A 10,372-nucleotide genomic window follows, 5' to 3' on the forward strand; every position below is an offset into this window, starting at 1 on the left:
TCAGGTTTATACTGTGTAATTATATATTTTACATATAAAAGTACTATACATATACAGTGTGTGTGTGTGTGTGTGTGTGTGTGTGTGTGTGTGTATTTTTACATATTTTGTATTTTAAAATATATTTTATTTTTTGTTTTTTAATAATATTTAACCCTTATTTAGCACTCAGTTTCTTCTCTTCTGTTGCCTCTGACTCTGACTGCTGAAATGTGACATTAATCAGTCTGATCTAACGCTGGCTGTTAACATTAATCTGCAAATATAAGCATGTTTTACTTCAAAAAGCAATATAATAATGAAACTATGCGCTTCGTTATATTGTAAATCAATGCGGTTATTGACTGCTATTTTGAGAAAGTTTTGTCTCTCCGTATGATGTATTCAAACAGCCTGCCAGACACTTCCGGGAACTATTCAAGCCTCCATGAGTCACGTGATGCCCGAGCATTTTGAACTCACGCTGTCATTACTCTGTTTATTGTACTGCACTGATTTTGAACCTCAAAATGCGTCTTTGGTATTAATGCACCAAATATTTTAAAAAGTAAAAATGCATCTCTTCACTTCAGCCTTTAACTCGCTCTGATTCGGCTGCTCTGCACTTTCATACAGCTGCACATCTTTTAGATGTTGTATTTTCCTTGATTTTTTGCATTTTACATACAATATTTTTATGCTTCTTTTATTAACAATGTCAGTGGGTTATATTTTATTTTCCATTTTATGTTATGCATAAAGTTTTATCTGTATTTTATCTTACTTTTACTAGTATTATCAAGTGGATTTTATCCATCTGAAGATGAATTAATGCAGGTTTTATTTTGTCTTTTTGTCTTTTATGTCTTTTTGATGTGAAGAACTTGGTGCATCTGGGCTGCATTTCTTGTATAAAAAGTGCTGTACAAATAAAGTTTATAATAATAATAATAATAATAATAATAATAATAATAACAATTATTCTTATTCTTAAAAAGTGTACCTGTCGGTAGCGGTTCTTGTCAGTATTATCGTCTGTGATGCTGTTTCGGGCTTCATTTGTCATTTGTTGTCCGTTTACTGTAAATCTCTCGTTTTCATTTTGTCTTTCTGCTCCATCAAACATATTGGTTACTCTTTTTCAATATATATTAACTGTGTAGACCAATGTTGTACTGAGCTGTGTGTTACCTTTGTGTTTTGTGTGTTTTTGCTGAAAAAAAAGGAAAAAATCAATAAATAAATTTAAGGTTAAAAAAAACTCACACAGTAGTATTAATGTAAAAAATATATTTTAAAGCTTGATTTTTTAAAGCTTGATTTTTTAAAGCTTGATTTTTTTAAAGCGTATTTTGTGCGCAGAGGGCTAGACTGTGATTTTAAAGCGGGCCCTGAGGGGTTAAATTAAAGGTCGGTCCGCAGAGAGAAAGGAGGTAAACCTCAATTAGACACCAGAAGTACATGAACAGAAATAAGGTGTGAGTGCAGCGTGAGACAGACAGGACAGGCTGAGCTCATGTCCCTCCGTCCCTGCTGATGGACGCTCAGTCACGGCGTCCTCTGCGCGGTTATAAAAAGGCTGACATTGTTTGGACTGTAACTGGACGCCGTCCGGCTGCAGGACGAGCTGCTCAGGACCAACACGACTATTCTTAGAGCTTTTGTTGTGCTGACGCCATGTGGAAGGTCAAACGTGAGTGTTTTTCGCTGCATGCTGCGTGTTTTTTCTCCCAGTAAACTAACGCTGTGCCGCAGCTGGTCGGACTGGACGGACCGGAGGTTTGACCCAAACAGCGATGAAGAGACTGAATCTTCTCTTATCTCACCGACGTTATCACCGTTTCTCTCTGTCCATCTTCAGTCCTCAGTGTCTCTTTTTCCGGGATTTAAACAAGATTAACGTCCGTTTCTAAAAGGAGCTGAGTCACTTTTACAAAATGAGGTCAGGGGTCAGCTGCAGGCCTGCACAGTCCCATAACTGTTTTCTATTTTAGGACGATTTTAGGATTTGGTTTAGAATTTGAGGGCATCGATTTTAAACATGTTTCCAGGATTTTAACATGTTTCTAAATTTTGAGACATTTCTCAGATTTTAGGACGTTTCTAGAATTTTACGGCATTTCCACAATTTCAACATTTCTAGGATTTTAGGCCGTTTATCTGATTTAAGAACGTTTTTAGGATTTTGAGACATTTTGAGGATTGCTAGTATTTTAGGACATCAGTGTCTCAGCTGTGTCCTCTGTCGGGGGTGTGGGGGATCCTCCTCTGGCTCTTTTTTGATCAACAAGCTCTATTTTGATGCAGTTTTATGTCTCTGACACCTTATGGACACTAAAGGGACAAAAACTATTCACAGTCAGTCACTTTGTCTTTATTGTACATTATGAAATGGTTGGGGGCCTCGGGCCCTCTGTGGGGGGGCAACGTTGAGCTGCTTTAAAGTTACAAACATTTTAACATTGAGAGTAACTACTATTACTTTTTATTTAACTTATTTAACTTTTTGTTCATTTGTTTTAGTTGCTCATTGGTTTTCTCTTTACATCCATCTCAGTTTTTAGCTTTTACCTTTTTTTTAAAAGTAACATTAAACATTTCCAGATTTTAAAACACAGATGAATTTTGATTTTAAGATTGTTCAAACGTTTTGCTTTTGTTGCAGCTCCGGTTGTTTTTTCCTTTGGAGACGAGGTACGGCCGATTCTGGAGGTAATTAAGATCCAGGATGAATATCTAACATTTTTTTCTATATTTCATATTTTACTTTGCACATTTCCCCCCCGAGACTCGAGCTTTTGTTCGTTTTTTTTGTATGCAGTTTTAGATTTTCAGTTATTTGGGATCAGCACTGTCTTTTGGACAGTAACTGGTTTTGGGAAAAAGTGATGTGGATTTGAAGACAACGGGTTTATTTTTAATAGTCACAGTGTGTAAAAATAAAACATAAATCTCTTCATTCAAGTCTAAAACTGCTAAAATTACACACATTACAAAATGTAATGTAAGTTTCCTCTTCAAAGAGTGATGGTGGTTTTTTCCAGCTTTGTGTCGGATCGGCTGCAGGGTGTATTGTGCTTTTTTGACCACCAGATGGCACAAAAAAGTGTCCACGAAGGAGGACGAGGGGTCCAAACTGAGCCAGATAAAGTATAAAGTGCAGCAAACCCAAAGTGTAATGTACCTATAGTACACCGCCGAGTCTCAGAGGAGGTCAAATCTGGGTTGTATATTTTCATATTCATATTTAAAGCAAAGCTCTGGAGGCGACAAAGCTTTTCACCGCAGGAGGGCGAGTTTGTGAGAAGAGAAATGAAATGAGTGATAGTTATCAATATTTTCTCTGAGACAGAATCAGCTTTGTGGGTAACTGCAGTGGATTTTCTGAATCTCATTTGTCGGTGAGCTCGTGAGGTCTGACTCTGAGCAGCTCAGCTGGTTTTGATCTGACTGAATAAAAACGCCACAACGTGGAAATATTTTTGCATCGTTTAGACTAAAGTTCTGTTTCCTGTTTTCCTCTACGATGACTCCTTCAGAGTCTGGTGCCGCCTGACCCCATGTCCCAGTTCCACCTGAGGAGAGGTTCTCCTGACGAGGAGTTCCCCGACCTCTGCAGGAACTCTACCTGGATGGGACGGATCCTCACACGGGACATGTACCGCCGCCAGTTCAACCGCTGCACCCACAGCGGCGTCATCTTCGATGATGTCATCCGCCCAGGCCTCGAGGAGCCAGGTAATGTCAGCGTGATGTCAGTGTGATGTCAGCGTGTGATGTCAGCGTGATGTCAGTGTGATGTCAGTGTGATGTCAGCGTGATGTCAGGGTGATGTCAGTGTGATGTCAGTGTGATGTCAGGGTGATGTCAGTGTGATGTCAGTGTGATGTCAGGGTGATGTCAGCGTGATGTCAGGGTGATGTCAGCATGATGTCAGGTGATGTCAGCGTGATGTCAGTGTGATGTCAGCGTGATGTCAGCGTGATGTCAGGGTGATGTCAGCGTGATGTCAGTGTGATTCAGCATGATGTCAGGGTGATGTCACGGTGATGTCAGCATGATGTCAGTGTGATGTCAGCATGATGTCAGCGTGACGCCAGCGTGATGTCAGCGTGATGTCAGTGTGACGCCAGTGTGATGTCACGGTGATGTCAGCGTGATGTCAGCGTGATGTCAGGGTGATGTCAGCGTGATGTCAGCGTGATGTCAGCGTGATGTCAGGGTGATGTCAGCGTGACGCCAGCATGATGTCAGCGTGATGTCAGGGTGATGTCAGCGTGATGTCAGGGTGATGTCAGCGTGACGCCAGCATGATGTCAGCGTGATGTCAGGGTGATGTCAGCGTGATGTCAGCATGATGTCAGCGTGATGTCAGGGTGATGTCAGCATGATGTCAGGGTGATGTCAGCGTGATGTCAGTGTGATGTCAGCGTGATGTCAGCGTGATGTCAGGGTGATGTCAGCGTGATGTCAGTGTGATGTCAGCATGATGTCAGCGTGATGTCAGCGTGATGTCAGTGTGATGTCAGCATGATGTCAGCGTGTGATGTCAGTGTGATGTCAGCGAGGTGCTGACTGTCAGAATAACTGAGATTAAAGTGAGAAAGATCAGATAGAGAGAAGTCAGGGACATTCGAATAACAACTACCAAAACTTCAGATATTCAAATATGTTATTAAAATTTTCATTTCTTGCTTTTCAGCTGATCGTAACTTGAAATATTTTTGTTTAATGCTGCATTTAAAAATATCTCTGCTGTAAACAGTAATAAGCGGTATATTTTTTTGATAAAGTGAAAGAGTTTTTTTCTCTTTTCTCATTTCTTTTCAGAAATGTAAAATCGAAGCGTGTGATGAATGTAAGAGAAAAATATTTCGTGCAGATTTCAGCAGATATGTGTTTCTGTTTGTGGTGCGTTAACCTGCAGTTCCTCTTATGGCCACAGGATGGCGGTCTGAGGAAAATGGACTATATGTAATTGTGTATTTTGCAGTCTTGTCAGTTACTGCTCGCCAGCTAAAGTGAAAATAAAAGCTAAACCCACATCAACTCGTTTAGCAGTTCGCCTCATTAAACTTGTCTCTGGTGTTTGCTGCAGCCTGTCTAGCACCTGGTCACTACCATTTCATTAAGTCCCGACCTGGACGTTTGTGCCAAATTTGAAGAAATCTTAACAAGGATTAAACCCAGAAACACAGTGTGTCCCTGTTAACGTGTCCCTGTGACGTTTGTGTCTGAAGGAGACTGGTCCTCTCCTGTAACTGTGGGCTGTGTGGCGGGCGACGCTCAGTCCTACATCCTGTTCTGTGACTTCTTCGACCGAGTCATCGAGGCGCATCACCAACACAAGATCACCGGCCAGACGCCAGAGGCCGACTTCAACTACGACAACTTGAAGGTAGCTGCTCAGACCATGTTATCACAGTTTTTATCCATAACGATGAACCCCAGAAACCTCTCAGAGCAGTTTTCACCAAAAGCAGAGTCACTGTTTGACCTTTTAGACACAAAATGTCACCAGTTTATCATTTTTTTCTGACATTTGTGTCAAATTCTATCATAATTAGTGTGTGAATTGATGAGTCATGGCCCAAATCATGTTTTTTGAATGACAGTGACCTTTGACCACCAAATTCTAATTAGTTTATTTTTGAGTCCAAGTGGATGTTTGTGCCAAAATGGGAAAATTCCTTCAGAGCATTTGTGAGATATTGTGTTTAGGAAATGAGACAGATACAAGGTCGCAGTGACCTTGACCTTTGAAATTTAATCATTTCATCGTTGGATCCAAGTGAAGTTTGTGCCAAAGTGGGAAAAATTCCTTCAGAGCATTTGTGAGATATCATGTTCACAGAATGAGACTGACGCGAGGTCACAGTGACCATTTATTCTATTTCACTTCACTTCTTAACATTTTGGGCAGTTTTTCCTTGAGAAATTTTTTTTCCTATAATTTGTTTTAGCATTTTTTTTGTAGCTTTGAGGAGAGTTAAAAAAAAAAGAAGCCTCCTCCCTCCTCTAATGTGTATGTGTGTGTGTGTGTGTGTGTGTGTGTGTGCAGGGGGGAGATGACCTGGACAGGTCGTACGCTGTGCGCTGTGAGGTTAGTGTCGTTCGCGGCGTTGAGGACTTCAGCTTCCCGACACACTGCAGCCGCGGGGAGCGCAGACAGCTCCTCTCACTGGCCAGCACAGGTACTGCACACCTGAGCAGACTCACCTGGAAACACACAGAGCAGCAGCTTCACACTCGGGCTTTTTATTTTTATTCATCACACATAAAAACTCAGAGACATGGAGGCAGATGGAGACAGGTTGTTTTTCTGGATCTCCTGCTCAGATTTTATAACCACGTGAGTGAGCTTAAGCTGAGAACTGCTGCAGCAGCTGCTTTCTTTACAGAGAAAAATTTTTTTTTTTTTCTTGAATTACAAAAATTTCTAAAGGAAAAAAATGCCCCAAACTATTTTGGATAGTCAAAATGTAATAAAAAAAAAAAAAAACAGCAACAAAAAATATGCCACCCAAACCCATGGCCTGCAGGTTTTTTTATTCTTAAAAAAAACACCCAAAAAATCTTAAAGAAAAGAAATTAGCAAAAAAATATTTAAACGCATTCCCAAATTTAAAAAAAGAAAAAAATACCTTAAATGTTTAAAAAATGTAAAAGAGAAAAAAAATACCTAAAAGGTTTAAAGAAAACAAATCACCAAAAAATTCAATGGAAAGAAAAACCTGCAAAAACATTTAGAGGGGAAAAAATATAGGATTAGGGTTAGCAAAAATCAGCATTTTTTTAAATTACAACTTTCTACTCAGTGCTAAATACCACACACAGACACACACACAGTCGACACTTTTATCAGAGGAGAAACTCACTCGCTCTCTTGGCATCATAACATCTTTGCCACAGAAAAGTTATTTCTAAGGCATTCACCTTAGAAATAATACCGAGGTCGTGACCTCGGTGACCTCGGTGACCTCGGTGACCTCGGTGACCTCAGTGGTCGATGCGGCCCTGGCTGACGGTGTGCGGTTTTGCTCTCAGCTCTGCAGAAGCTGCAGGAAGAGCAGCTGCCGGGTCGCCTCTTCTCTCTGAAGGAGCTGAACCAGGAGCAGCAGAGGGAGCTGAACCTGAACCCTCCATCCTCCTCGCAGCTCCGTACAGGCGTGGCGCGGGACTGGCCCGACGCCCGTGCAGTCTGGTCAGTCTGTTTTTTTTCTGTCCGAGTAACAGAGCCAGTCAGCCACTGTGACGCCTCACAGGAAATACGAGTGAAAGATTTCAGGAAACTGTAGATTCAAACACGAGTCCTTGTTGCAGGCTGAGTGACGACTGCAGCCTGGTGGTCTGGGTCAACATGGAGGACCACCTAAGACTCGAGTCCACTCGGGACGACGCCAACATCGCTGCGGCCTTTAAATGCATCTGCATCAACCTGCAGAAGGTCAGTGACCGCTCAGACTCTCAGGAAGGTTCATGTGGGTTTTTTAACCCTTTGAAACTGGGAGAGAAATCACTTTTCTTGTGCTGCTTCCAGATGCCTTTCACAAATATCTAAACCTTTCAGCTCTCAAATTGGTGCAGTTTCTTTCAAAAACGTGAAAAAAGGCAATGAGCAAATTGCCTTTTAATGATAAACTGGTGATAGTTTCCTGTAGAGGTTGACAATTATTTTATTCTTGAGGCCAAGTGGACGTTTGTGCCAAATTTGAGGAAAGTCCCTCTAGGCCTTCTTCACGTTCAAAACGAGAAAAACGTAAGGTCAGTGATGACACAGACCACAAAAATCTGATCAGTTCAAAATTTGAAGAAGTTCCCTCAAAGTGTTCTTGAGATATCACTTTAACGAGGATGAGACAAATAGAAAGTGGAGCATCTTTCAGGGTGAGGAGTTGTTTCCTGCAGTCGTGGAGGTTCTCTGTCACCTCCTCTTTCTCCATGTCTGCTGGAGGAGCTGTTCAGGGTTCTCCCTGCAGTCGTGGAGGTTCTCTCTCTGTGTCTGCAGCTAGAGGAGCTGTATCGGGATCTCAGACATCCGTTCACCTGGAAGCAGCAGCTGGGCTGGGTGAGCAGCTCTCCGGCCGACGTGGGGACAGGTCTGAGGATCAGGGTCCACCTCCGCCTGCAGCACCTGCCCGGACACCGACGGCTGCAGGACGTGCTGAAGAGACTGAGGGTCTGCATGGAACCCACAGGTACAGGGGACAGGTCTCAGGTCTCCACAGGTAACAAGGACTCCGCAGGATCAGATCTGTTTGACTCTGAGCTCAGTCTGCTGGGAGAAGAAAAGGTTCTTCAGTTATAGAACATTTAGGGCTGTGAGTTCCTGTTCAGATACAGATGTTCACATCTCTCCTGACGTAAAGAACCTCCACCGATGTCAGAGGGAATAATCACACGACTATCACGACCCAGAACCATTTTCAGCCAAAGACCACATGTTTTGAAGAAAGGTTCTTTGTAAGTCTAAGGGTTCCTTCAGAAGAACCTTTTTTTCATATAAAGAGTTTTTCAAGCATTACTTGACATAAGGTTTCTTGAGAAGAATCCTCTTCATTCAAGGTACTTTTAGATTCTCAGGGGTTCTTTGTGAGACCAAAGAACACTTTTCTTTTCTAGAACTAAGGATCTCTTTAGAAAACAATATTTATCTAAAAAGTTCAGTTCAGGAGTTCTTTGAAGGACTAAGGACTCTTTAAACCCTTTTTCATCCAAAGAACCCTTTTTTGAAGCCAGGGTTCCTTGTAAGACTATGGGATTCTTCAGAAGAACCTTCTTTTTGAAGAAAGAGTTCTTCAAGGATTACTTGTAAGACTAAGGGCTCCTTTAGAAGAACCCTTTTCATCCAAAGAACTGTTTTTTTAAAGAGGGTTCTTATTAGGAAAAAGGATTTCTTTAGAAAATATTTACCCAAAAAACCCTTTTTTGAAGAAAGTTCTTCAGTGGGTACTCCTTTCCAAAGTACTCCTTTAGAACCCTTTCCATCCAAAGAACCCTGTCCTTGAAGAAGTGGTTCTTCTGTTTAAGGCCGTGGGCCACTGTTCATAATTCTAGACCATCAATCCACTTAAAAAGATCACTCTGAGCTTTTATTTTGAACTTGCCTCTTCATTTCCCAGAATCCCCGGCGGTGTGCGCTGTGAGCAACGTGGCGACCTTCGGCCTGAGCGAGGTTGGTCTGACGCAGCTGGTAGTGGACGGGGTCAAACTGCTTGTCGCCATGGAGAAGAGGCTGGAGGACGGCGGAGACATCGATGACCTCGTTCCCACGCAGAAGTAGATCTGGATGGTGATTGGCGGGAGGGAGGGACAAAGAAGGTCCGACCAATCAGACGGAAGCGTTTACCTCGGTCCTGTTAACTGAGTTTTACTCCCATTTACTTTTAATTTTCTTATACTATCATCATTGTTGTGCACCAAAACTAGAAAATGTGTTAATATACAAGTATCAAAAGTAAAAGTACACATTCTATTATTGTACTATAATTATTGATGCATTTATGTGTTGATTGTTTTAATGTGCAGCTCAGTTTAACGACTTTATATTCTGCTGTGTAGTTCGGGAATCCATCAATATTTACTATCATTCATCTGAATTTGTAAAGAAACTAAAGTTAATTCAACGTAGGAGTCAAAAGTAATAACAGTAATGTTTGCCTCTGAATGGAGTAGAAAGTAAAATAGTAAATGTCATTATTTGAACCATTTTATGTAATTAACAATAAAAATAAAGTGACTGACTGTAAATTGTTTGTTTCCTTTTAGTGTCCATAAGGTGTCAGAGACATAAAACAGCATCAAAATAGAGCTTGTTGATAAAAAAAAAAAAAGTGCCCGTCGAGGATCCACCAAACCCCCGACAGAGGTCCGAGCTAAGACCCTAAAGTCCTAAAATCCAAGAAATGTCATAAAATCTTACAAATGTCCTAAAATCCAAGAAACTTCCTAACGTCCCGACTCAGGTGGAGTCTGGTCCTAGACCCATCTGGAGTCTGATCCTGGAGTCTGGCTCTAGACTCACCTGGAGTCTTGTCCTGAAGTCTGGTCCTTGAGTCTGGTCCTGGACTCACCTGGAGCCTTGTCCTGGACTCATCTGGAGTCTGGTCCTGGAGTCTAGTCCTGGACTCAACTGGAGTCTGGCTCTAGACACACCTGGAGTCTTGTCCCAGACGCACCTGGTGTCTGGTCCTGGAGTCTGGTCCTGGAGTCACCTGGAGTCTGGTCCTGGACGCACCTGGAGTCTGGTCCTGGAGTCACCTGGAGTCTGATCCTGGAGTCTGGCTCTAGACTCACCTGGAGTCTTGTCCCAGATGCACCTGGAGTCTGGTCCTGGAGTCTGGTCCTGGACTCACCTGGAGCCTTGTGCTGGACGCACCTGGAGCCTGGTCCT

General features: G+C 42.1%; 1 protein-coding gene across 1 annotated transcript; it reads left to right on the forward strand.

The window, feature by feature from the left end:
- Positions 1 to 1,534: 1,534 nt before the first annotated feature.
- Positions 1,535 to 9,713, forward strand: zgc:172076. The gene is made up of 8 exons (XM_042485263.1): positions 1,535 to 1,672; positions 3,519 to 3,717; positions 5,220 to 5,377; positions 6,041 to 6,173; positions 7,027 to 7,183; positions 7,303 to 7,426; positions 7,988 to 8,177; positions 9,102 to 9,713. Exons 2-8 carry the CDS (start codon positions 3,540 to 3,542, stop codon positions 9,260 to 9,262), a joined length of 1,101 nt encoding a protein of 366 aa, XP_042341197.1. The 5' UTR covers positions 1,535 to 1,672; positions 3,519 to 3,539; the 3' UTR covers positions 9,263 to 9,713.
- Positions 9,714 to 10,372: the final 659 nt, after the last annotated feature.

This window comes from Plectropomus leopardus, chromosome 4 (assembly GCF_008729295.1).
Source record: "Plectropomus leopardus isolate mb chromosome 4, YSFRI_Pleo_2.0, whole genome shotgun sequence".
NCBI lineage: Eukaryota > Metazoa > Chordata > Actinopteri > Perciformes > Serranidae > Plectropomus > Plectropomus leopardus.

Excerpts from the sequence above, each read along its gene's own strand:
- zgc:172076 (XM_042485263.1), top strand. The coding sequence starts at position 3,540 with ATGTCCCAGTTCCACCTGAGGAGAGGTTCTCCTGACGAGGAGTTCCCC. Across the intron at positions 5,378-6,040 it reads TCAACTACGACAACTTGAAG|GGGGGAGATGACCTGGACAG; the intron begins GTAGCTGCTCAG and ends GTGTGTGTGCAG. Across the intron at positions 7,184-7,302 it reads CCCGACGCCCGTGCAGTCTG|GCTGAGTGACGACTGCAGCC; the intron begins GTCAGTCTGTTT and ends TCCTTGTTGCAG.